Below are 22,381 nucleotides of genomic sequence, written 5' to 3' on the forward strand. Positions count from 1 at the left end.
GAATTCACTCAAGTCGGCGTTTGCGCGCGGTCAAGTTCTGTACTGTATAGGTAAGTACCTGGGCAGGTGTCCTAGGTACCTACCTAGGTAGGTAGGTATCTAATTATCTGGTAAGGTAGAACGGGTATCGAGAGCCGAGATGACAGTCATCCCGGGCGAGCATGTACTGCACAGTACGTACTCCCCTCTCTACCTGGCTGTCTCAGATACGCCGCTGTGCTCGTCTCGGATCGTGTCGCTTGGTTGCCCCGACAACACGATGCCGCAGACAGCTCGACCTCAACACACACGCGCACACACAGCTGGCATGGCGAACCAAGTTATTTACCAGACCCTTCCAGGCCGCAACATTCCAGTCGACGGCATACCGCGTGCAATCTACTCACCACATTCGCCCAGTAATCCGTTCCGCCCAGGCTGCTAGGAGGACCCGGCAGCCCGAAGCCATGGGCACGGCGCCGCCTTTCATGTATAGCGCCGAGAGGCGCGATTCGCGATTCCCCGACGTGCCCTTCGATCCAAAAGTCGTTACTCGGGCTAGCTGGGAGCCCAAGACCAGGAAGGCTCAACCGCGCGGGCCCTTGATCTCTTTGAATCGGCACCCAGAGTAAGAGGGCCACCTCAAGCCCGTGTGCGGATTCAGGCCTCGCTGACACGGGCCTCAAGCTCACACTCAGTCGTTCCGCACCTGTCCAAACAGCCCTTGCCTCTGGGGCCTCGCGCCAAGAAATGGATCAAGAGACTGCGCCGTTTGCAGCTCGGGCTGCGAGTACTGCAGCTCAATGGCGCCTTGGGCACCCTGACTCTGATGATTCTCATCGTCAACATTGAAGCCGTCACGGCCTGGACCCTGAGGATTGCTGTACGTCACGCCGAGCGCCCTTGGGCACGGCTGCTAACTCCATTGTCAGCCCGCCATCTCCATCATTCACACGCTCTACGCCACCTACCACCTCTCGCGCGGCGCTGCCAGTCGCACGCCTGCTTCCTCAGCCGCCTATCACGTTTTCTCATTCGTGGCAGACCTGGGCATTGTAGGCATTTATGCCTTTGGGGCTTTCTCCGTGCACCAGAAGGCAGGCTCCTGGGCCACCCGGTTGACCAACCAACATCTCATGCATGGTTTCGTCCCGGCTGCCTACTATCTCCTGATCGGCACTGGTGCCTTGCATCTGGTCTCCCTGGCCATCTCATTGTGGCTCGGCCTCATGTTCCGGACCATCAGCCTCATGCCGCCCGATATGAACCCTCTCGAGGACCACTTGACTGCGCGACCATCCCGCAAGAGAAACAAGTCATCCATCACGACAACTAGTACCGTTGGCGACGACTCGAGATTTTCGGCTTCTCTCCATGTTCGCAACCGCCCTACTTCGAGCGACACCTCGCGGCCGCCAAGCATCCCTTTCATGCACACACGAGCAGGGTCAAGCCAGTCGACGTCGAGCAAATCGTTGGGGCCAAACGCCCCTGACAGCCTACACCAGGCTGTCCCTGGATTCGCAGCGAGAGCACTCACTCGCTCTGCCGGCCTGCCAACGGCTATGCCTTTCCGTCGCGCCTCCCAGTGTGGATCGTACACAGGTCTGCCAGCAGAAGACCCTGGCCAATATGCTTCCCCAAACGCCAGCCAGGTTCGCATCGCAAAATTCACCGAGACTTGGCTGCCCACAGACTCGCTCATCTCAAGGACCAACCATCGGACTCGCAACACAATGGTTGAGACGGACATGGGCCAGGTACGCGTAAGCCAGCTCTACTCGGCCTTGCCACAAGAGTACAACCTTGATGATTCGTCCGAGACGGAGGAGAATGGCGAGTGGGAACCATCGACTGAGCTGTCATTGGGCAAGCTGCATCCTAACCCGCTCCGATCGCACCCAGCATTGCGCCCGCGAGGCGTCCCTACGACTGGCAAAGCGTACCTGACCGACTCCCAGAGTGCCATGGAGCTGCCGGGGCGAATCCCCTTATCCGACATGAGCGGCAACCAAAAGCAACCTAGCTTGAGCCAAGACATCGCAGATCAGCTGCATGGGCGACCAGGATCGTGGCAGCTACACCGAACAAGTTCTATCCAGGCAGAGGACAACTTCTGTTTGAAATCACCCGGCGAGCTCGTGTGCGCGACCCCTCCGCTCATGATCGGGGGCAACCGAAAGATTTCGTCCGGCAATGATTATGGATTCGAATACTCTTCCATGGCTTACGGGCGACGAAACGTTAGTGGGAAACAGGTCGAGGAAGGGCGAGCAGGCACTCGCGTTCCATTGCGAAGCTGCGCCATCTAAAGCTTGGCCGTGGCCGAGATACGCATGAACGACACCGACCCAGGATGAAAGGAGGTTGTCCAGTTAGTTGTGAAGCCTTTCATAGCCACGCCCGTGATTCGGCATTTTGGTTTCAAGTCTGTCAAGAAATCTGCCCGACTTTCAATGGAACACTTGTTGACGTCTCGACGAGACTCGCGCATTGTGAGAAGGTGATGCCTCAGGAACGTTCCTCGGCATCTCTAGTCACCTCTTGCATACGATCGCCAAGAAGCAGCGGAGCAGGCAGCCGAGTCCCCTCCCCAGCACTTCTCATCCCAGGCCTGAAGCCGACAGAGGTGTCTCATGGTGGGTCGCCCGTGTGGACAGTTCCAGGGCTTGTCCAGTTCTCCCATTTGTCGCACCAGCCCGTACATTTGGTTGAAGGTCAAGGCTTTCCCAATCATCACGCTGCTTCGACACGCCCTCATGGCGAACATTTTCCTCACCTTGGATGGCCTGGGAACGTGGTCGGATTCGGCTGCCTCGTCTCCAAGTAGTGCAATCAATTCTTCCAGGTCGTCGAGATTAAATGTCGTCTCGCGGCTCAGAGGCAGTGCGACAACCTCGCATCGTAAGCCCACGGGCGAACTGCAGCTTGCATCAACAGTGACTTTGAACCCGTTGGCTTCGATGGCTGTGAGATTTCCCATCACGATTTCTTCCTCGAGTGCTGTCAGCTGAAGTTTCTTGGGATGCACGAGCCGTTGTGATTGGACAATTGTGGTGCTTTGCAGCCGCTCGAAGTTATACTTCTCGTCCGAGGCATGCTGGTCGATGATGAAAAGCTCATCATGCTGGGCCCTTCTGGATGGTGCAGCTCCAGGAGTCGCTGGCCGCACGGCGATGATAAATCCCATGTTGAATTGCCCGACTATCCGCATCGCGGTGAAATCGCTCCTCGATATTGTGAGGGTGAGTTTTGATTCGGCATCGGATGCGCCAATGTCTTCCACTTGGTCGGTTGCGGGAGCGGCGGAGTCCCCCGTCCACCGATGAGATTCTAAATAGTCCATTCGCGACCGGATGTCCTCTTCGTCGACGAGTAATCGCTGTACTGCCTGCCAGGGCGTATTGCCCCGCCTGAGGCTGGATTCCGCTGGCTGTGCTTGTGGCGCCGTGTCATATGAGACGTCTGTAGGTCCAAGGCAGGCTTCGAAGCCGGGGTTTGGAGAAGTCGGCTGTTCAGTAGGTGCATCGAGTTCTTTGCTTGATCTGGAGGTCACATCGCTGCCTGGGGATTTCGATCCCAATGCGTGGAAGACATCGTCGTCACTTGGCCTGAAATCTTCACAGGTGCGGGTAGACGACTTTCGAAGGACGGGCCTCATCTCATTAGGACCCCCTGATGGGGGATCCTCTTCATCCAAGTCACTTGGAGGATCTGAGCCGTTTCTCTGTGGAGAAGGCTCCCTGCTCCTAGGCTCGCGGCGTTCACCCCGAAGACGGCCAGCCTCAAGAAGGAGATTGCCATCGCTTGTGGGCGACATACTGCCATCCGTCTTCAATGCGGAGCGTCTGGATGGGCCTTTGAACGGCAGCGGATGAGTGGAGCCACGATTCCCTAGCCTCAGTGGTCGAACAGCACGAACGTCGGATTCTTCCCCGAGATCGTCATTATCATCAGCCAGGCCGTGCACACTAGATGCGGTGTCGTCTGTTGTGCGCTTGGTGGCTGCCAGAGCTGTCGCAGTGTTGTCCGCTAGCCGTGAGTTGAAATCTCTCACGGGCCTCGAGTGATTCAGCGGAGCCCCCTTGGAGGCGGCGGAGACCTTTACTGACAGAGAAGCTCCCGGTGCATTCGAGACAGGTTGAGTGGGTGTATTGGCGTCGGACCCGCGCCGTGAACTCGGCCGCGATCCACTTCTACCCGAAACAGATGCCGTCGGCGATGCTGCAGCTCTTGAATCTTTTTTCAGCCATTGGCTGATCAAGTTTTGGTCGCTGCTAGGTCCGTGCCGCAGTCGGTTCAGGTCGGCGGCGGCGTCTTGTCGCGATGACTTTGTACCAGAGTCTGAATCTGAATCATCTAAAAGACCAGCCCCTGCATCGTCGCTTGGTCGAACCTTGCCTTCCTGCGTTTTTCCGGGTCTCAGTTTGGGGTTGGCGAAAGACGCTATGACCGGACGAGCCGCGCCATCATGAGGATTGGGGCCACGATTGTTACCCCCCGGCTGAGCGATGGGAACAGCACAATCGTGCGAGTCAAACATAGTCGCCAGAGAGGCACGGAGAGTATCAAGAAGTCGGCCTTGGTCGTGCAGGAGGATGCTGCGTTTGTCTGGGCTGACATTCACATCGTACATCTGAGTGTCCAGCCGGACATCGGCGAATATGAAGGGCGACTGTGAATGATTGAATGATCTGTAGACCTCGTTAAATGTCTTGGCAAATTGCGGAAGTCCACATGGCCTCCCGTTGACGAAGAACATCTGCCTGTCTGGCGTCTGCCGACCGTCTCCAGGGGACGGCCGTGAGATGTGGCCGACAACGCGAACCTTGTTGGAATCGGTACCAGGGCCAGCCGTGGCTTCGGGATTGACAGTTGTCGTCGTGGGCTGGATTTCCAGATCCAAGTCCAATGAAACCAGGGCAGACATGGTCTTGGCACCAAAGATATTGATGATGTTCTCTCGGGTGGTAGGATTGCCTCGGGTTGAAAACAAAGCGACCCGTTTTCCCTTTGTAGGTTGCTGCGAGACGGAAAGCTTGACATTTGTCTGAATGCAAGCATACTGGCTAAGGAGAGCGACCACCTTTTGCCACTCTCTCTTGATGTTGCGCTCGAGCTCACGGCGGCGCACAGGAAGATTGTGGAAAAGACCCTCTATCGAGACGATGGTGCCCCTCTGAGTGGCGGCGATGACGATGTTCCGAAGTTGTCCGGAGGGTTCGAAACTGAGTCTGGATCCCTTGGGCACGTCGGCCTGGACGCACGTCGTGACGGTCAGGTTAGAGAGGGCGCATAAGGAGGAGAGGGCCTCGCCGCGGAAGCCAAAGGTCTGCAACGAGGCTATGTCGGCGAATGAGGACAATTTGGAGGTGTGGTGCTTGAGAGCCACGAACGGGTAGTTGGCAGGGGAAATGCCAGAGCCGTTGTCCTGAACCTCGATGAGGTCGAGGCCCTGGTTCTTGAAGCGGACATCTAAGAAGTTGGGCCAGGCCAGTCAATAGTCACGTCGTTATCCATCAAGGAGGGCTGTGAGTAGTGGATGAGCAGGCCAGGATTGCGCACCTATGTTTGTGGCTCCGGCATCGATGCTATTCTCTGCCAACTCCTTGACGACGGAGCAAAGATCAACAATGACCTGGCCCGATTGTATTTGATGGACCTAGAGAGATTAGTGTCGGAACAAGCGAGAAGCGAAGAGGGGACATACACTTTTGCCATCGATGGGCCGAATGTTGGCGGCCATGAGACTGCTCTCCCACGCCAATCAAAGCACATGTGCGCGGGATGGATTGTGAACTGAGGGCCCGGCGTCGACTCCAGGGAAGAGAACCGGGTTTTCGTCTTTGCACAAGAGTGTCGCGATGGAAAGCCGGGGCACAGTGTCTACCTACGTTGCTGATGGCGATGGTAGGCTGGCGTGGGAGACGCGCTAGGTCCACTTGTAGTGCCCCGTACTTTACGCGAAGCAGTGGCCAGATGGCGTCACTCGGACAGGATAAAGGGGGTTGAAGTAGGAGCTCTTATAAACAAGTCTGGCAACTAACTAACGACCGAAAAACTTAAGAATATTATGAGAAGAGGTACCATCTGAACTTGAGGAATATTTAATGGTCAATATACATATTTATATAAGATATAAATCAGTTTAAGCTTTTATAAAGGTACTTGTCACGCTAAAGCAGTGAGTTTACCTGATACCTTGAGGCACTGGCAGCCCGCAAAAGGCAAGGTCGCAAGTTTCTGGAGGTACGAAGTACAGTAAACTGGCACCTGCACGGATTAGGCTTGGAGTAATTAAATCTCCGCATGGATCCAATTCAAAGCCCTACCGTATGTACCTCTGCCTTCGAATGTAAGCCACTCGCCACCGTCCGCTCCTCCCAAACCCTGACTATCCCGAACCGACTTGCCACATTCACGTGTGGCGGCTCTAGGCCTGAATCATCCTGGCTCGTGGCTTTGCTCGGAGCGCCTGCCTCCCCCTCCACTCTTCGCATCTCAACCACCTACCATCCGCCGGCCCATTCGCAACCACCCGGCCACCGCGTAAACGAATCGATCTGCCCTGTCGCCTGGATCTTGTTGGGGTGTTCAGGACGGCATGCGTCGTCTCCTTTGCCAGTGCGAGTGCCATCACCCTGCGCCTAGCTTTCGATCCGCCGGAAGCCTCTGGCCCACGCCGACGGAACCAACGGCGTAGCGTGTCGTCCAAAACCATAAATCACCACCTACCTGCTCGCTTGCCGCCTGGGCTAGATCGGCCGGTGGCACGCTCGCCACTCTGTCAAGCGAACCGTCCTCGACGCCTCGTTCCTCTGCGAGACCTTTCCCGCCTTCTCCCTGGCGAGGAGCGCCTGCACGTCGCTGCCGCGAGCCTTCTCCATGACCAGTCGCTCATCTGCATCGACTGATGACGGCGACGAATCATTCTTTGAGCCGGGCGCCCTCGATACAAACAGAAACTACTTTATCAACGGCCACGGTAGTGGGGCCAGGTCGTCTGCCGCGGGCCTCAAGTCGCGCCCCTCTTCAACCAGAAGCAGGCGTCAAAGCAGCGTCGACTGGGCCCCCAGCAATGGACATAATGGCCATGCGTCAAGCCCAACTGTGACCCCCGCGGCCTTGTCACAGACGCCGTTGCCCGCTGCGCCACCCGCCTGGTCCTTGGGAAAGATGGCGCCGTCTCCCCCACCCCCCAAATCGAGGCGTGGCTCTTGGTCCGTCACCCTTCTCGTCCTCGTCACCGCCGGCCTCGGCGTTGCGATATTGTTCGCTATTCTCAGGTCGCTCCTGAGACACCATGTCGAACCAAAGGGGTGCCGTATGTCCTACATGCGGCCTTCTTACATGCATTTCTCCAGCTTTGATACGGAACACACACGGTTCGCGACCAAATACTCGCTCTATCTATATCGCGAGCAGGGAATTGATGACGACAACAAGGCAAGTGCTCCCATTGTGCTTCTTCCAGTCTTCGACGATTCTGTGGGCTTACTGTTGACCCAACCTGCAGTTGCACGGCATTCCCGTTCTCTTCATCCCCGGCAATGCGGGAAGCTACAAGCAAGTAAGACCGATTGCGGCTGAAGCCGCCAACTATTTTCACGATGCTCTTCGGCAGGATGGCGTCTCGATGGAAGCCGGAGTTCGGAATCTTGATTTCTTCACCGTGGACTTCAACGAGGACATTACCGCCTTCCATGGCCAGACGCTATTGGACCAGGCTGAATATCTCAACGAGGCGATCCGCTACATCCTCTCGCTGTATTCCGACCCGCAACGAGCCGACCGAGACTCGCAGCTACCCGATCCCACATCCGTGGTCATCCTCGGCCATTCTATGGGTGGCGTCGTCGCGCGCGCCATGTTGATCCAGCCCAACTATCAGCCCAAGTCTATCAACACAATCATCACCATGTCCGCGCCTCACGCCCGCCCGCCAGTCACGTTTGATGGACAGATTGTACATATATATGATGAAATCAATGACTATTGGCGGAGTGCCTACGCGCAAAAATGGGCCAACGACAACCCCTTGTGGCACGTTACTCTCGTGTCCATAGCCGGTGGCAGTCTCGATACTGTCGTGCCCTCGGATTATGCCAGTCTCGAATCGCTGGTGCCGGAGACCCATGGCTTTACAGTCTTCACGACCGGCATACCAACCGTTTGGACGAGTATGGATCACCAGGCGATCCTATGGTGTGACCAGTTTCGCAAGGTGGTGGCCCGCGCTCTCTACGACATCATCGACGTCAACAGGGCATCTCAGACCAAGCCCAGAGCAGACAGAATACGGCTTCTGAAGAGGCGGCTCTTACCAGGCATCGAATCCGCTACCGAGAGAACCATTCTGTCGAGGGAAGCCACAACTCTCCTGACCCTGGGCGACGACTCCAGCCACATAGTACCGGCCGGAGTCCGGCTGTCCCTGACTGGCTCAGGGAAGCAGACCAAGCCGAAAGCTCACCTGCTTCCTGTGCCGCCACAAGGCTCTCCCGGCGTGAAGCGCTTCACCCTGTTGACCGATGCCAGTCTAGACGAGGCCGGAGCGAATGGAAACCTCGAAGTTCTTTTGTGCAGCGTCTTCACCTATCAGCCTGGTACGACCGGCTCTGCTTTTTCGACCCATGTTGACTTATCTGGCGGGAGGGCCTTGACGCGACTGGCTTGTAAGAACACGGTGTCTGACGCTATCTTCCTGCCTGCATCTACACCGTCGACTCGGCATCCTTTTACCCTCGATGGCGAGCAAGGTACTCGCCCGTTCACGTACCTGCAATACGATCCCGAACATCTCGCGGAGCATCAGTTCATCGCAGTCATCGACAAGGCAGCGTCGTTGCCATACAACTTCGCCATGGCTGAATTCAGCGACCGGGCAGACTTTCAGAAGAAGCACGAGACGAGCCTTGCCGAGATCCTAACGTTCGGCCTATCTTTCAGCCTGCCTGCCGACAGACCAATCGTGATCGATGTCAGCATACCCGCCGTTTCATCGGCCCTGCTTTCATTCGACCTGGAAGTCAGCCAATCACGCTGTTCCAACCGACAGAGCTTGTTTTCTTTGCTGATACGACAGTATCTGAACAAACCGTACGAGTCCAAGTTCTTCGTTAATGCCGGACAAGCCAGCGTGAGCTTTCATGGTGTAGCTCCCTTTGTCCCGCCGCCGTTGGGATCGAGGGAGAAGACTGGACTTGCCTTCCAATTCTGGTCCGACCCTGCGTGCGACTGGCCTCTCGAGGTGAGCCTGAGGCTCGATGTCTGGGGCAGCTTGGGCAAGCTATACATACGCTACCGGACTGCGCTCGCCGCCTTCCCTCTACTCGTCGTCACCTTGGTACTTCGGAAGCAGTTCCGCGTCTACGATGAAACCGGGATCTTCATATCCTTTTCCGAGAGCTTGGACCTGTCGCTGCGGAGGTCCATTCCGCTGCTGCTGTTGTCACTGACGTTGCTGTCCTCGTCCCTCGGGGCCCTCTCTCTGTTCGGATTCGGACCGTTTTGGAGTCGGGGAAACACGAGACCGTCTCCGGCAACCGGCTTTCATCGAAACGAGCTGTTGATTGGAACCGAAGATTCTCTCTTTTGCTTTTTGATTCCGGTCATAGGCATCGTGTGCGTTGGCGCATGCGCGGTCCTGCACTACATTATGCTTGGGTTGACCCGAGCGCTGGGGCTGTTGCTTGGTCTCGTCAGCTTTGGTCGTCTTGTCGGAGACGGTGCCGATCGGCAACGTCGAGCCGTCCCCTCCACGCCGCGGAGAAGAATGATTTCCACGGCCGTGCTGCTGATTTTGGTATCAACGTTCATACCATACCAGTTTGCCTACCTGGTGGCGTGCCTCGTGCAGATCTTCACGGTCGTCCGCGCTCTCCGCATCGGCGCGTTTGCCGCGTTGACACCAAGTCACAACTACTACCACTATGCCCACTCAATCCTCCTCTTGATGATGTGGGTTCTCCCAGTCAACCTTCCCATTCTCGCCGTGTGGGTGCGCAACCTTGCCGTCCACTGGCTGACGCCCTTTTCCTCACACCACAATGTCCTCTCCATCATGCCCTTCATCCTGCTTGTGGAAAACCTTACGACAGGCAGGATGGTCCCGCAAATCACCAACTCACTACGCCACGTCACAAATGTCTTGTTCTTTGGGACTGCTCTCTGTGCCGCTGTTTACGGCATGTCACATGCTTACCTTCTTCACTATTTGGTGAATGCTGTGGCTGCGTGGCTCGTCGTCCTCCACTCGATATCCGGCTCCTGGTCTTTCACTAGCCTCGGCGCCATGTTCGAGGGAAACGCCAACGATGCACGGAAGGGGGACAAGACTCCTTGAAGGCGTCCTTGCAGGATCGACAACCGTGCCATCGACGTATTCTTTACGCGACACCCCTCTATCCATCATGGGTCGCCTGCCTTGCGATGCGCTGCAGCCGATCCCACTGGTGCTGGTGAAGCGCCGCTAGTATCCTAGTAATCTTCGCCGGGAAAGCGGGCCACGTCACACCCAGCCTTACTTTTCACATTACATATTCACGCTTGCAAGGGCAGACACATGCATGCGCCCAGTCGCCGGTTTATAAACACGGACAACCTGTTTCTGCTTCAGTCGACATTTAATACTTAATCGGCCTCTGCATTGCCGCGGACTCTTATCGTTTGCAGTTGTCAGTCAGCCACGGGGTGGGCTTGTGATAATTTGCTCCTCGCCCTCTGTTCACGCATGCCGTCGGCGCTGTGTCGGTATTGGGGAGCGCAATTCTGATTTTGGTTTATATACACTTGGGAATCTTGAATAACTAGAACTATTTGTGTCGGGCTCGCATCTTAACGAAGCACCAAGGCAGACGTGGCGCATAGTCATGGTTATAAAGTCGGAGAGCGATGATTACCATGGTTGTTCTGCGACACGTCGTGTGCGAGGGAAGGGCGCACTGGATTCAGAAAGGGTCTTTGAAGGGCTGCGTGCGAGTAGCACAACAAGTTTTGGCGATAATCCCGCGCAGTCGGAGCTGCAAATAATACATTATAGAGTATCACTGCGCATGGGCATGCACACCGAGTGCCGGTCATTCATCATCTCCATCCGTAGCGCTCAGCCTGAGCATGTAGCTTCAAGGCAGGCGGTTGCCCTGTGCTGGCTCGGCGAGAGCCGGAAAGAGGTTGCTCGGCAGTAGTAGAATTGATATCAGTCCGTTGCTAGTCTTCACCGTCGTTGTCCTTGGCTCGCTCGAGTCGCTCATGACGAATTGCTTGAAGAGTGATGACCAATCCACCACAGCAGGCCCCGAAAGTGATCCAATATGCTGTACGGTAGCAATCGAGCCCTTGGCGACACGATCTCTTGCCGTCAGGCCCGATGGCGCTATGGCCATCGTAGGTCGTGCCATAGAGCAGGTTGAAGACATTGGAAGACGCAACAGGGGCCAGCATCATGAAACCCCAATTTTGGCTCAGGCCGCGGATACCAAATGCCTCGGTCACGAGGGACGGGAAAACGCCGAAAAGAACCCCGTGTCCGAGGCCAGAGAATGCGGAGACGAAGCCGAGCAGGTGAGGATTCTGGACACTGAGAGCAAAGACTTGGGCGACGAGGAAGACGAGGCAAGCTACAAACAGACACCATAGTCGGCTGGCGTGGAGCGATCTGACCAAGAAGTCGGATCCAACACCTATAACGAAGACTTCTGCGTGAGCGCCGCGACCGAGAACAGGCTATCAGGATAAGGGGAACGGCATTACCACTCAAGAGCCTCCCGACAAAACTGCAGACAGATAAAGCTGATACAAGCATCTGCTGCCTGTGGACGAGGAAGGACTTGCTGACCGAATCATCGAAATGTTTCCACAGAGCGTTGGCGTTGTTGCCAATGTTGCTGGAACACAGTGTCTGCGGTTAGCAGCTTCGTCGCGGCAGCGGCTGGAAAGGAAGGGACCAAGTGGTGCTGGGCTCGCTCACTTGATGGTCATGAGGCCGGTGCCAGCAAGGATGGCCATGATGGAGAAAAGGTGCCAAAAAGAATGCGTGCGAAGAAGTCGCAGGCCGCGGAAATCTATTCGACGAGATCGGTCTATATCAACACTGCTCGCCACCACGTTTTCTGGCGTTGCCAAGGGGGGTGGCATCAGGGACGACGTCTCGTCGATGTTTGCCTGAGGCTCTCGGGCGTCCCCTGGAACTGACGTAGCAGTTGGCCCGGGTTCAGGCGAGCATTGGGGCGCGGTTGCCGATCTGGACCGGCAGAGGGCGTCGTAGGTCGACCTACCTGGTTCTGGTACAAGGCGAGCACGATGCCGAGGGTAGAACGCCTCGGCCTCGGCGGACAGTGTACGACGAAAGGTGGGGTCGGGAGAGCCGGGCCTGGAGGAGGCTTCGTGGACGCGATGAGAGGAGACTCTGAGAAAGAAGAAGCCGAAGAGGGTCAGGCCGAAAGTGCCCCAAGACAAAAGCTTCAGGAACGCGCTGGGGTTGCCGGGGAAGAAGATTGAGCCAAGGGAGGAAAAGAAGAAGGCACTGAGACCAAAGGCGGCAACGGGAAAGGCGGTGGCGGTGCCCCGGTGATGGGGCCAGTTGAGAGCCGACGTCTTGACCGCGGCGGCGAACGCCATGCAGCTTCCGAGGCCGGAGAGGTAGGAGAAGAAGCACAGGGTGGCGACGGAACCCGAGGCGCTGTCGTAAGCCTGGTGCAGGGAAAAGTAGCCGATGGCGAGAAGAGCGGCGCCGAAGAGGACGAAAGGCCGGGGCCCGCGCCGATCGATCAAGACGCCGACGGGGACGCCGAGCGAGTAGACACCTAGGTTCCCGGACAGGCCGATCAGGTTGCTCTGGGTGGAAGAGAGGTCGAGCCTCTCGGCAAACTGCGGAGCCCAAGCCGAGTAGACATACTGTGCGTTTGGGGTCGGGGGGTTGGCGTCAGTCAATCGTGAAGACGAGGCTCGAAGACAGGCAAGGCAGCAAGCAGGCGGCGTGGAGAGCTCCGAGTGACGGCAACGCGAGACGGGGATGAAGAGGAAGTCCTACGTTGGTGCCACAGGCGAGGGAGATGAGAGTGGCGGCGACGCTGGCGACGAGCCTGGCGTGGCCGTACAACTGCTGGCCCATGTTTGGCGAAGCCACATGGACCCCAGAACGCCTAGGTGAGCTTGGGGCGTATCGTTGCGTGAATCATGGGAATGGTCAGGACGGCGTGGGCGTGGGCGTGCGGGCAATACCTGTTTATGCTTGGCCGATGCCGGCACCGGTTGAGGATGCCGAGGCAGCACAGGCAAACCCTGTGCAGGAAGGTGGGCGGCCGAGGGGGGTTGTATGAATATTGTCCGAATAATGGGATATGAAAGGACGCTTTGCCAGCGGGTGATTGAAAAGAGCGAGGACCAGACCGAGGGCATCGGCCAAGGTTACAAAGTAGGTACAGTATGTTAGATATATACATACCTACGTACCCGATGCGTGCGGGAGAGGAACCGTTTCCGTAACCGGTGATATAAAACACGCCTCGTAAAGGGCTCCCTTAGGTACCTACCTTAAGTAAGAGCGGACGGGTATCTACCTAGGTACTGTAATTTAACGTAATCCACCCCCTTCCCGGTCAGACCCCCTACTCGGTCAGAAAAAGTCTCCACGCGGCGACCCACACTTATGGCAAGACAAACCGAGCACTATGACGGCAACGGGAGACCAATCGGTTCCACGCGAAGAACGGGTCCTGCTCGCCGTCAGGGCCTATCAGCAGGGCCAATTCAAAAGTACCCGCAAGGCTGCGGCCGCATACGACGTCCCTCAATCGACAGTATCTGATCGACTGCGCGGTGTCATTCGCCGACGCGACGCTCAGATGAACAACCTGAAGTTGACGGCGACGGAAGAGACTGCCCTGGTACAATGGATCTTGTCGATGGACGAGCGAGGGATGCCGCCGACAGTGGCTTACACTCGTCGGATGGCCAACTTATTGCTTTCCGAGCGAGGCAAAGATCCTGTCGGGGAAAACTGGGTGCGGAAGTTTGTTGGCCGCCACGGCGAAATCAAGGCAAAGTACTCTCGCCGATACGACTACCAACGAGCCAAATGCGAAGACCCCCAAAAGATCCAAGGATGGTACGATCGAGTCGCGGCGACGAAACAGAAATGGGGGATTCTTGACGAGGATGTCTATAACTTTGATGAGACGGGGTTTCAAATGGGAGTCGCTGCAACGGCGAGAGTCCTTACCCGGTCTGACCGGCGAGGTCGGGCAGTACTCACGCAGCCTGGAAATCGAGAATGGGTTACTGTGATCGAGTCTATCAACTGCCAAGGTTGGGCTTTACCGGCGAAGGTTATCTTCCAGGGCAAGTTACACCAAGCAAGCTGGTACGAATCAGGAGTGCCCGATGACTGGCATATCGCCGTTAGTGAGAATGGCTGGACTTCCGACGACCTTGCTTTGAATTGGTTAAAGGAAGTCTTTGATCCGAATACACGGCGCCGTACGGTTGGTACGCATCGACTTCTTATTCTCGACGGGCACGGCAGTCACGTCACGCCGGAATTTGACAAGTACTGTACGGCCAATTCCATCGTAGTACTCAAATGCCTGCACATTCCTCACATCTCTTGCAGCCTCTTGATGTCGGGTGCTTTTCGCCGTTGAAAACCATATACGGCCGAAAGGTTCAAGAGAAAATGCTCGCTGGGATCCATCATATCGACAAGCAGGACTTCCTTCCCATGTACTTAGACGCTCGCCGACAAGCACTTTCGCCGTCGAATATCCGAAGCGGATTTATGGCAACAGGCCTTTTTCCGTTTGACCCAAACAGAGTATTATCGCGGTTACAAGTTCAGGTTGACAAAGTCGGTAACGATCACGGCGACAAGAATACTCCAAGTCCCAACAAGAGCCTGGAAGCAGCCAAGACTCCGCATAACGTCAACCAGCTTACCACTCACGCCGAAAGGCTTCTTCAACGCCGGCCACAAAATACAGACTCGCCAGTTTCACAAGCTATCAACCAGCTTATCAAAGGATGTCAAATGGCCATGCACAGCGCCGCCCTCCTTGCCGACGAAAACCGGCAACTTCGGTCAGAAAACCAGCGGCGAAAGCAGAGAAAGAACAGCGCCGTGAATACATTGGCGACGGCGGTACTCTATCGGTTGCAGAGGGCACGGTTAGGATAAAGCAACGGAGAGAAGAAGAAGAAGAGCGGGTTAAGCGACGGAGAGTGGAAGAAGAGGAGAGGACTAAGCGCCGGCGAGAGAAGGACGAGGAGCGGGCCAAGCGACGACAAGAAGGAGAAGAGCGGGCCGAGCGACGGCGACAAGAGAACGAGGAATGGTTCAAGCTACGGCGAGAAAGGAAGAGGAGCGGGTCAAGAAACAGAGAGCAAAGGAAGATGAGCGGGCCAAGCGACGGCGGGAAGAAGGGGAGCGGGACCAACGACTTATAGAAGAGCTGAGTGTCCCAAGACAGCGTGCACCACCACGGTGTAGTAAGTGCAGGTCTTTTGAACACACTGCCCGTACGTGTAATAGATAGTCCTAATCGAGTTACTTGTCTCTTGGAGTAAATATGTCGTGGTATTGTGCTCCGTTTGTCTCGCGTAAGGTGCGGGTCTAGTCGGTGGGGAATTTTTGACCGAGTAGGGGGTCTGACCGGGAAGGGGGTGGATTACGTTAACTTACACCGCTCTCATTGCTGGCGTCAAGGAACCCTGTCCCGCTTATGTAATACAAAGGCCTCCTACTCTCCATCGTGACATCGTCAGCCCACCAACGCCCAACCACCTACAAACTACCACGATTCGTCCAACCTACAACCTACGCAGCCAGCGTCGCCCGGCCGGGGCCGTGTAACGCTTCATCCTCGACGGCTTCGCCGCCGATACTCCCTGCTACAATCTGCGAACAATCCCAGCGCGACTGGGCGTTCACTTGACCCAAGCGCCCAAGTGCACGATTCGCCCGCCTTGGCTGGCCTGGGTCACAATGGGCGCTCTCCTGTCTCTGCCGCTGCTCGCGGTGCCGACCATGGGCACGGTGAGCTGATCATGTATGCCTTGTCGTACTGAACCCTTTTCTCATCCTACTTCGCAGGCCATGTCTTTCGCCGCCAGCTGCTGTGGAGCGGCAACATGCTCCATGGTCTGCAGCGCGTGTGGCAAGTGCGGCAACAGGTACGACAGACGGCCCTGGAAGTTCTTGAGCATCAAGGGCCATGTATTTCCGAGCCTCGGGCCGCTTTTTGCTAACTGTAGGTGCAGCGTCGCCACCCGCATCGCCTACGCCCTCCTCCTCCTCGTCAACTCCATCCTCGCCTGGATAATGCTCACCCCGTGGGCCATCGAGAAGCTCCAACACCTCACCTTTGATTACGTCAAGATAAACTGCCCAACAGGCCAATGCTACGGCTGGCTGGCCGTACACAGGATCAACTTTGCCCTCGGTCTCTTGCATCTGCTCCTCGGCGCCTTGCTTTTCGGCGTTGGCTCCTCCAAGAGCCCGCGCGCCGCCATTCAGAATGGCTATTGGGGCCCAAAGATCATCGCATGGCTGGCCCTCATCGTCGCGGCCTTTCTTATCCCCGACAGGTTTTTCATGTTCTACGGCAATTACGTGTCTTTCCTTTGCGCCATGCTCTTCCTCATACTGGGCCTCATCCTCCTCGTCGACCTTGCACACACCTGGGCCGAATACTGTCTGACGCAGATTGAAGACAGAGACTCCAGGGTCTGGCGCTTCATTCTCATCGGCTCCACCCTGAGCATGTACCTGGCCTCGATCGCCATGACGGTTGTCCAGTACGTCTTCTTTGCCAGGGGCAGCTGCTCCATGAACCAGGCCGTCATCACCATCAACATGCTGCTTTGGCTGGCCATCTCCGTCATCTCGGTCAACCCGACGGTCCAGGAATACAATCCCCGGGCTGGTCTCGCCCAAGCGGCAATGGTTGCTGTCTACTGCACTTACCTTACCATGTCGGCGGTATCGATGGAGCCTGATGACAAGCAATGCAACCCCTTGATACGTGCCCAGGGAACGAGGACAACCTCTGTCATCCTCGGCGCAATCGTGACGATGCTGACAGTCGCCTACACCACAACGCGCGCCGCCTCGCAAAGCCTGGGTCTCGGGTCTTCCAACTCTATCCGACTTCCCGACGACGACGACGAGCATGGCCTCGTCACGCAACAGCCCAGCGCTCGCCGCGAGATGCGAGCCGAGGCTCTGCGTCGGGCCGTCGAGGAAGGCAGTCTACCCGCCGATGCCCTGTTGTCGGACGCTGAGAGCGATGCTGGCGGCGACAGCTCACACGACGACGAGCAGTTTCGCACTCAGTACAACTACACCATGTTCCACGTCATATTTTTCCTTGCCACTGCCTGGGTGTCTACTCTGCTCACGCTCAACTTCGAGGAATCCATCAAGGATAAGGACTTTGCCACAGTTGGCCGAACCTACGCCGCGACCTGGGTCAAGGTTGTGAGCGCTTGGATGTGCCATGGCCTGTACATCTGGACTCTGACAGCGCCTGTCTTGCTACCAGATCGTTTCGACCTGTCATAGCTACTCACCGTACATTAAAGCTAGCAACCTTTGCTTGAATCGCGCATTTTCGCTTGATTTGTTTCCCTCGCCGTAAAGTGCCTCCAAGGTCTGCTTGCTAATTTGGCGTGTCAAACGTCTATAACCTTATCTCCGAAAGAGTCAAGTCACGCAGCGTTCCTTGAACTCCCTGCAACGCCCCAACAAGTAAGAGGACGCCGGGCTCCCGCTGCCTTAAGTCTGTTTGAAGAGGCCCTGGACACTGCAACTAGTCCCGAAGAGCCGCGATGTCTCACTCGTTTTCAGACCGCTGACTGCATTTGGTTGAGCCTAGGGCCATCTTTCAAGGCATCGTAGCCGCACTAGTCTCGGGCAACCTCAAAGGTTGAAGTTACGATAGGCCTTGGGCTCCAGCTTCATGGTCCTTTTCTTACCCACGGAGACAAGTCTACCTTTGCCATCATTCCCTGCTTCATAGACTGTCCGTTCTCAAGAGTCGATGTCCTAATCTCCGCCTCGACTCCAGAGCATCCGAGTCTCGATTAGAGCACCTCGACACTTGACACAACGTGGAAAGGAGCACAATTCCCCGGCACGGGTCGTGGTGTCCTTAACATCGGTGTTGCGCCAGGGCATCTGGCGTGGAGACATTGTGATGCATTGCTGCGACGCACCACGGTCGTCTGCAATCAGTGCTGGACATCAAGTGGTGTTTCTCCCAACTCCTTGGCGGCACCCTTGGCGTGTAGGCCATCGAGCGTCACGGTCACGGCACCGGCTTGAACAAGCTGACATAAAATTAGCCATGGGAGCCGTAACCGTATGCAGTCACGTGGAGGGAACGGGGTACGGGATCGGCGACAAAGGCAGGTCTGTTACCCACCGCGCGGGAGAGGTCCTCAATGAGGTCGTTCACGTCTTCGATGCCGACGCACAACCGGATGATGTCCTCGGGCATCTGCCGCTCTCTCCTCGTTTTAGCGTCTATACTTGCATGGCTCATCTGGCACGGCATGCTAATGAGGCTGTTGACGCAACCGAAGCTAACGCTGATGGACCACAGACGGGCCGCTTCAACAATGCGCCCCGAGACTGTTGGATCACCAGTCTCAAACGATAGGACAGCACCGGCTCCCCGGGCCATGGACCAATGTAAGTCGTACTGTGGGTGGGATTTGAGGCCAGGGTACCGCACCCGAAACCCGCGAGACTCGAGAAAGTCGGCAATGGCCTGGGCATTGGTCTGCTGCTTCTCCATTCGAATGCCAAGAGTCTTTACACCCCTCATGAGAAGAAAGGAGTCGTTGGGCGAGAGACCGCAGCCGGTGGAGTTGATGGTAAAAAAGAGCTTGTCTCCGATGGAAGCGTCGTTGCATGCAATGACGCCGGCCATGATGTCGTGGTGACCAGAGAGATACTTGGTCCCCGACTCGTAGACAATATCGGCTCCTAGGTCGAGTGGGTTGCAGAGCATGGGCGAGAGCATGGTGTTGTCGACGACGATCAGAGCCTTGGGGTTGGACTCGTGGGCCATGCGGGCAATGGACAAGAGGTCTACAATCTTGATGAGAGGATTGGTAGGTGTCTCGAGGAGTACCATGGCGGTCTTGCTCGAGAGGCATTGGCTGACGGCGCTTGTGCTGGTAGTATCAACATGATGGACCGCAATGCCCTGGTTGGTGGCCATATAGGTCAGGAGGCGATGGGTGCCGCCGTAGAGATCGTCGCCAGTAATGACTTGGTCGCCCGGCCGAAGCAGGCGGGTGATGACGTCGAGGGCGCCCATGCCGGAGCTGACGGCCAGCGCGCGGTTGGCGTTCATGACCTTGGCAAGATGCCTCTCCAAGTGGGTCCGTGTTGGGTTTCCAGACCGCGTGTAGTCGTATTCCTGCTGGCCGCCGCTGGCCGAAGTTTGCTTGAACGTGGCCGACTGGTAGATTGGAATGCTCGAGGCGCCGTACTGGTCCTTGGCCTCGGTGTATACTAGCTCGGTCGCGAGGGCATATCGCCGGCGGCCGTTGCGCGGACTCGAGGGCGCCGGGGACGGGGGAAATTGGTGGCCATCGAGGTCGACTCGCTTCAGCGGATTGGCGCCAGTGCTGCTTGCCGAGGCGGCGCCATTGGAGGAAGACTGTGCTGTCATGGTACTTGATACTGTAACAAAGCAACTCCGGGGGTGCGAGTCGCCGTGGGTGAGAGATTGGCGAGAGAGGTTGAGCAATCTTTGCAAAGCAGGTAAGGTGTTGGGAGGGGCTTGAGGACCTTGGGTGGTCCGTTCCTCATCGCAAGGTGGTGACACAAGCAACGTGACTAAACTACGGGCCTACGTTAAAGCGCATTGAAGAGGGCAGGTAGGTAGGTTAGCAAGCAAAGGGTGGTCAATCTTTTTACCTCATTCATAAAACAAGAAGGCTGATTTGCTTCCATAAAATATCTTCGAGAAACAGACATGAAATATATTCTACTGCATCAGGAAATCAGGCTTTAACACCGATTTAAAGGCGTATGATGCTTGGCTTGGGCAACGAATGGACGATATATAACGCTTTGCTCTTAAAGCACCTAATATATCATATGAGGTGGCAAGGCCCCAAATGAAGTATACAAATTGTTATTTGCATGGTACCAACGGCGCACTACGCGCAGCCTCTCTACAGGCGGTCCCTAGCGACGGGGTTGTCTGCGTCTTCATTCTCATGCTCATAAGTTTTACCGCCAAACTGTGAGTCGCCATTGCTTTTTGCGGGGCCAGCATCGGGGGCTTGTCCGCCTCGTCGCCCAAAGAAGTCTTCCGTTCTGATGCCGCGAAACTGGCCGGGATCTACAGCTGTCATGTGCCTCCTCTCTCCTTTGTGTTCCCGCATGTATTCTCGCACTGGGGCCATGGCAGCCTCACGACAGGCTTCCTTGATGTCACTACCGGACATGCCCGCAGTGATGTTCGACACGTAATCAAGGTCGAAGTGACGCGGATCCGTCTTCGTGTCCTGGAGGACAAGTTGCAGAATTCTCCGCCGTTGCTGCAGGCCAGGTAACGGAACAGGGAACTTCTTGGGCATGCGCCGCAGAATCGCCTCATCTATGTCGTGGATGCGATTGGTCGCTCCCAGAACGACAATCCGTGCTGGCATGCCCGACGAGTTTGCAGACGTTAGTCCATCCCATAATGTCATAAATCTGTTCCTCTGTTAGCTTCGCTCAGTCAAGGTGCCGTCGGCTTCGGCTACTTGTTCACGGCGCCTTACTCGGCCTTGACCATCCCGCTGGCCTCATGCTCGCCGCTTCTTCGTGTCCCCAAAACTGCGTCGATCTCGTCAATGAAGATGATGGCAGGTTGCATCTTTCGAGCGAGCGAGAACACAGCTCGTACAATCTTATTGGAATCGCCGTACCACTTCTCAGTCATGGTTGAAATATGAAGGTTGATGAACGATGCGCCGCTCTCATGAGCCACGGCCTTTGCCAGCATCGTCTTGCCACATCCCGGTGGTCCGAAAAGCAGCACACCTGATGGAGCCGAGAGTAGCGGTGCAGCATGCGAGTAGAGATGAGGCATTGTAAGAGGGTAGATGACAGATTCCTTCAGTTCTTCGATTATCATGTCCAACCCGCCAATGTCTAGCCAAGTGATCAGCGCAACGTATTCAGAAAAGGACGACAGTCTTGCCGGATCAAAACACGGGGAGATAAGACTCACCGTCGAACCCCACGTGTATATCTTCTGGTGCAATCATCTCCAGTGCGATCAAGTTTTCGTACTCGTTCAGAACCAGGTCATCGACGGATGGGCCATCCCTGGATGCGCCGTTCTCGCCCGCCTCATCATCGGCGATCCTCCTATGGCGATTCAGTCGCTCCAAGTGAGCCTTTGCTTGGCGTCGAGCCTGCTCGTGCTTTTCTTTATCTGGATCGGCGAGATTGCTGAGAATGGGGTTTAAGAAGTTTCGTGCAACGTAGAGGCCAGCTGTCATCTGAGTAGCCTGTGGCGTCAGCGCAGGCGAAGCGTATTGATGAGCGACAGGTGTATCGAAGCCTCATACCATGCCGGCAAAAAGCAGGAGGTCCATTGCGACATCGCCGAGCTTTCGTCTCTCGCCCATCCCGAGGGCCCAGCGCAGCCAGGCGGCTGACTGCTCGGGCATGAAGTGGCAGATTGCCCAGAATCTTCCCGCCTATGGCCGAATCTGAGATCGCCAGGTAGCTTCGAGTTCGAAAGGTTCGAGGGCTCGAGGTCTTGATCCAGAGGAAAGTCGCTAGCTGTTGCTGTCGCAACAAAAGACGCGATTGAAGAAAAGCAACGACGTTGTGTCGATGCCGTGGTGGAAGATTGATGTTGTACAGATATGTTCAAATATCACCTTGCAAGCAAAGTCGCTGACGAGCCTTGCACACAGTGACGTGTAATTACGCAGTACCAAGCTTCTGTACAGAGTACCTAGGTACGTACTTGTAATATTTTTCCAAGCGGCTTACTAAAGATTTCGGGATGCATGTGCCTCGGTACTTGTGTCTAAGCGCCGATAGCTTCCAGGTTGTTTACATTTAACCGAAACGGAAATATGTGTATCCCCCCGCCCTCTCTCCCCTACCCGGATTGCCTTGCTAGATCTGAGTACAGTATTCCGCCCGCTCTCTCGGCCTTCACCCGCACAGCTTGGTATCGCTCAGTCCATGACTGCTTGGACCTCTCTCCCTTGCTTGGCGACTCTTGAGTTTTCAGATACACCGCCCGTCTTCTTTCTCGTGGCTCGCTATGGTGCCACAAGTCAAAGCAGCCAGCAGCTTGCTCGGCCCGGAGGCAGATCTTGATGACTTGAACTGTGGTTCGGTGGAACCTAAGCCTTTGACGACAAGAAAGAGGGCAAG

The 22,381-nt window shown here is 56.2% G+C and overlaps 8 protein-coding genes across 8 annotated transcripts; 4 read left to right on the top strand and 4 right to left on the bottom strand.

Annotated features, from left to right (window-relative positions):
- Window positions 1-446: 446 nt before the first annotated feature.
- HRG_04882 (uncharacterized protein) lies at window positions 447-2,291 on the top strand (the record flags this gene model as incomplete). The annotated part of the gene is made up of 5 exons (XM_044863353.1): window positions 447-607; window positions 667-862; window positions 912-1,314; window positions 1,488-1,584; window positions 1,631-2,291. The coding sequence occupies 5 exons, from the start codon at window positions 447-449 to the stop codon at window positions 2,289-2,291; spliced, it is 1,518 nt and encodes a 505-aa protein (XP_044721967.1).
- Window positions 2,292-2,512: 221 nt separating this feature from the next.
- HRG_04883 (histidine kinase-, DNA gyrase b-, and HSP90-like ATPase domain-containing protein) lies at window positions 2,513-5,725 on the bottom strand (the record flags this gene model as incomplete). The annotated part of the gene is made up of 7 exons (XM_044863354.1): window positions 2,513-3,106; window positions 3,152-3,412; window positions 3,902-4,040; window positions 4,092-4,175; window positions 4,269-5,454; window positions 5,545-5,641; window positions 5,690-5,725. 7 exons carry the CDS (start codon window positions 5,723-5,725, stop codon window positions 2,513-2,515), a joined length of 2,397 nt encoding a protein of 798 aa, XP_044721968.1.
- A 1,139-nt stretch (window positions 5,726-6,864) lies between these two features.
- Window positions 6,865-10,324, top strand: HRG_04884 (PGAP1-like protein; the record flags this gene model as incomplete). The annotated part of the gene is made up of 6 exons (XM_044863355.1): window positions 6,865-6,977; window positions 7,020-7,142; window positions 7,188-7,425; window positions 7,496-9,007; window positions 9,065-9,601; window positions 9,809-10,324. The coding sequence occupies 6 exons, from the start codon at window positions 6,865-6,867 to the stop codon at window positions 10,322-10,324; spliced, it is 3,039 nt and encodes a 1,012-aa protein (XP_044721969.1).
- Window positions 10,325-11,187: 863 nt separating this feature from the next.
- Window positions 11,188-13,090, bottom strand: HRG_04885 (major facilitator superfamily domain-containing protein; the record flags this gene model as incomplete). Its single annotated transcript, XM_044863356.1, has 6 exons — window positions 11,188-11,315; window positions 11,376-11,660; window positions 11,731-11,864; window positions 11,948-12,220; window positions 12,284-12,873; window positions 13,010-13,090. 6 exons carry the CDS (start codon window positions 13,088-13,090, stop codon window positions 11,188-11,190), a joined length of 1,491 nt encoding a protein of 496 aa, XP_044721970.1.
- A 559-nt stretch (window positions 13,091-13,649) lies between these two features.
- Window positions 13,650-14,598, top strand: HRG_04886 (tc5 transposase DNA-binding domain-containing protein; the record flags this gene model as incomplete). The annotated part of the gene is made up of 4 exons (XM_044863357.1): window positions 13,650-14,192; window positions 14,238-14,422; window positions 14,504-14,532; window positions 14,591-14,598. 4 exons carry the CDS (start codon window positions 13,650-13,652, stop codon window positions 14,596-14,598), a joined length of 765 nt encoding a protein of 254 aa, XP_044721971.1.
- Window positions 14,599-15,958: 1,360 nt separating this feature from the next.
- On the top strand, window positions 15,959-17,536 carry HRG_04887 (serine incorporator (Serinc) domain-containing protein; the record flags this gene model as incomplete). The annotated part of the gene is made up of 3 exons (XM_044863358.1): window positions 15,959-16,009; window positions 16,067-16,146; window positions 16,234-17,536. 3 exons carry the CDS (start codon window positions 15,959-15,961, stop codon window positions 17,534-17,536), a joined length of 1,434 nt encoding a protein of 477 aa, XP_044721972.1.
- Window positions 17,537-18,204: 668 nt separating this feature from the next.
- Window positions 18,205-19,658, bottom strand: HRG_04888 (cys/Met metabolism PLP-dependent enzyme domain-containing protein; the record flags this gene model as incomplete). The annotated part of the gene is made up of 2 exons (XM_044863359.1): window positions 18,205-18,303; window positions 18,399-19,658. 2 exons carry the CDS (start codon window positions 19,656-19,658, stop codon window positions 18,205-18,207), a joined length of 1,359 nt encoding a protein of 452 aa, XP_044721973.1.
- A 508-nt stretch (window positions 19,659-20,166) lies between these two features.
- HRG_04889 (ATPase family associated with various cellular activities (AAA) domain-containing protein) lies at window positions 20,167-21,657 on the bottom strand (the record flags this gene model as incomplete). The annotated part of the gene is made up of 4 exons (XM_044863360.1): window positions 20,167-20,692; window positions 20,761-21,133; window positions 21,213-21,495; window positions 21,556-21,657. The coding sequence occupies 4 exons, from the start codon at window positions 21,655-21,657 to the stop codon at window positions 20,167-20,169; spliced, it is 1,284 nt and encodes a 427-aa protein (XP_044721974.1).
- Between the last annotated feature and the right edge of the window lie 724 nt (window positions 21,658-22,381).

This window comes from Hirsutella rhossiliensis (genome assembly GCF_020360975.1).
Source record: "Hirsutella rhossiliensis strain HR02 chromosome Unknown scaffold00004, whole genome shotgun sequence".
NCBI classification, from domain to species: domain Eukaryota; kingdom Fungi; phylum Ascomycota; class Sordariomycetes; order Hypocreales; family Ophiocordycipitaceae; genus Hirsutella; species Hirsutella rhossiliensis.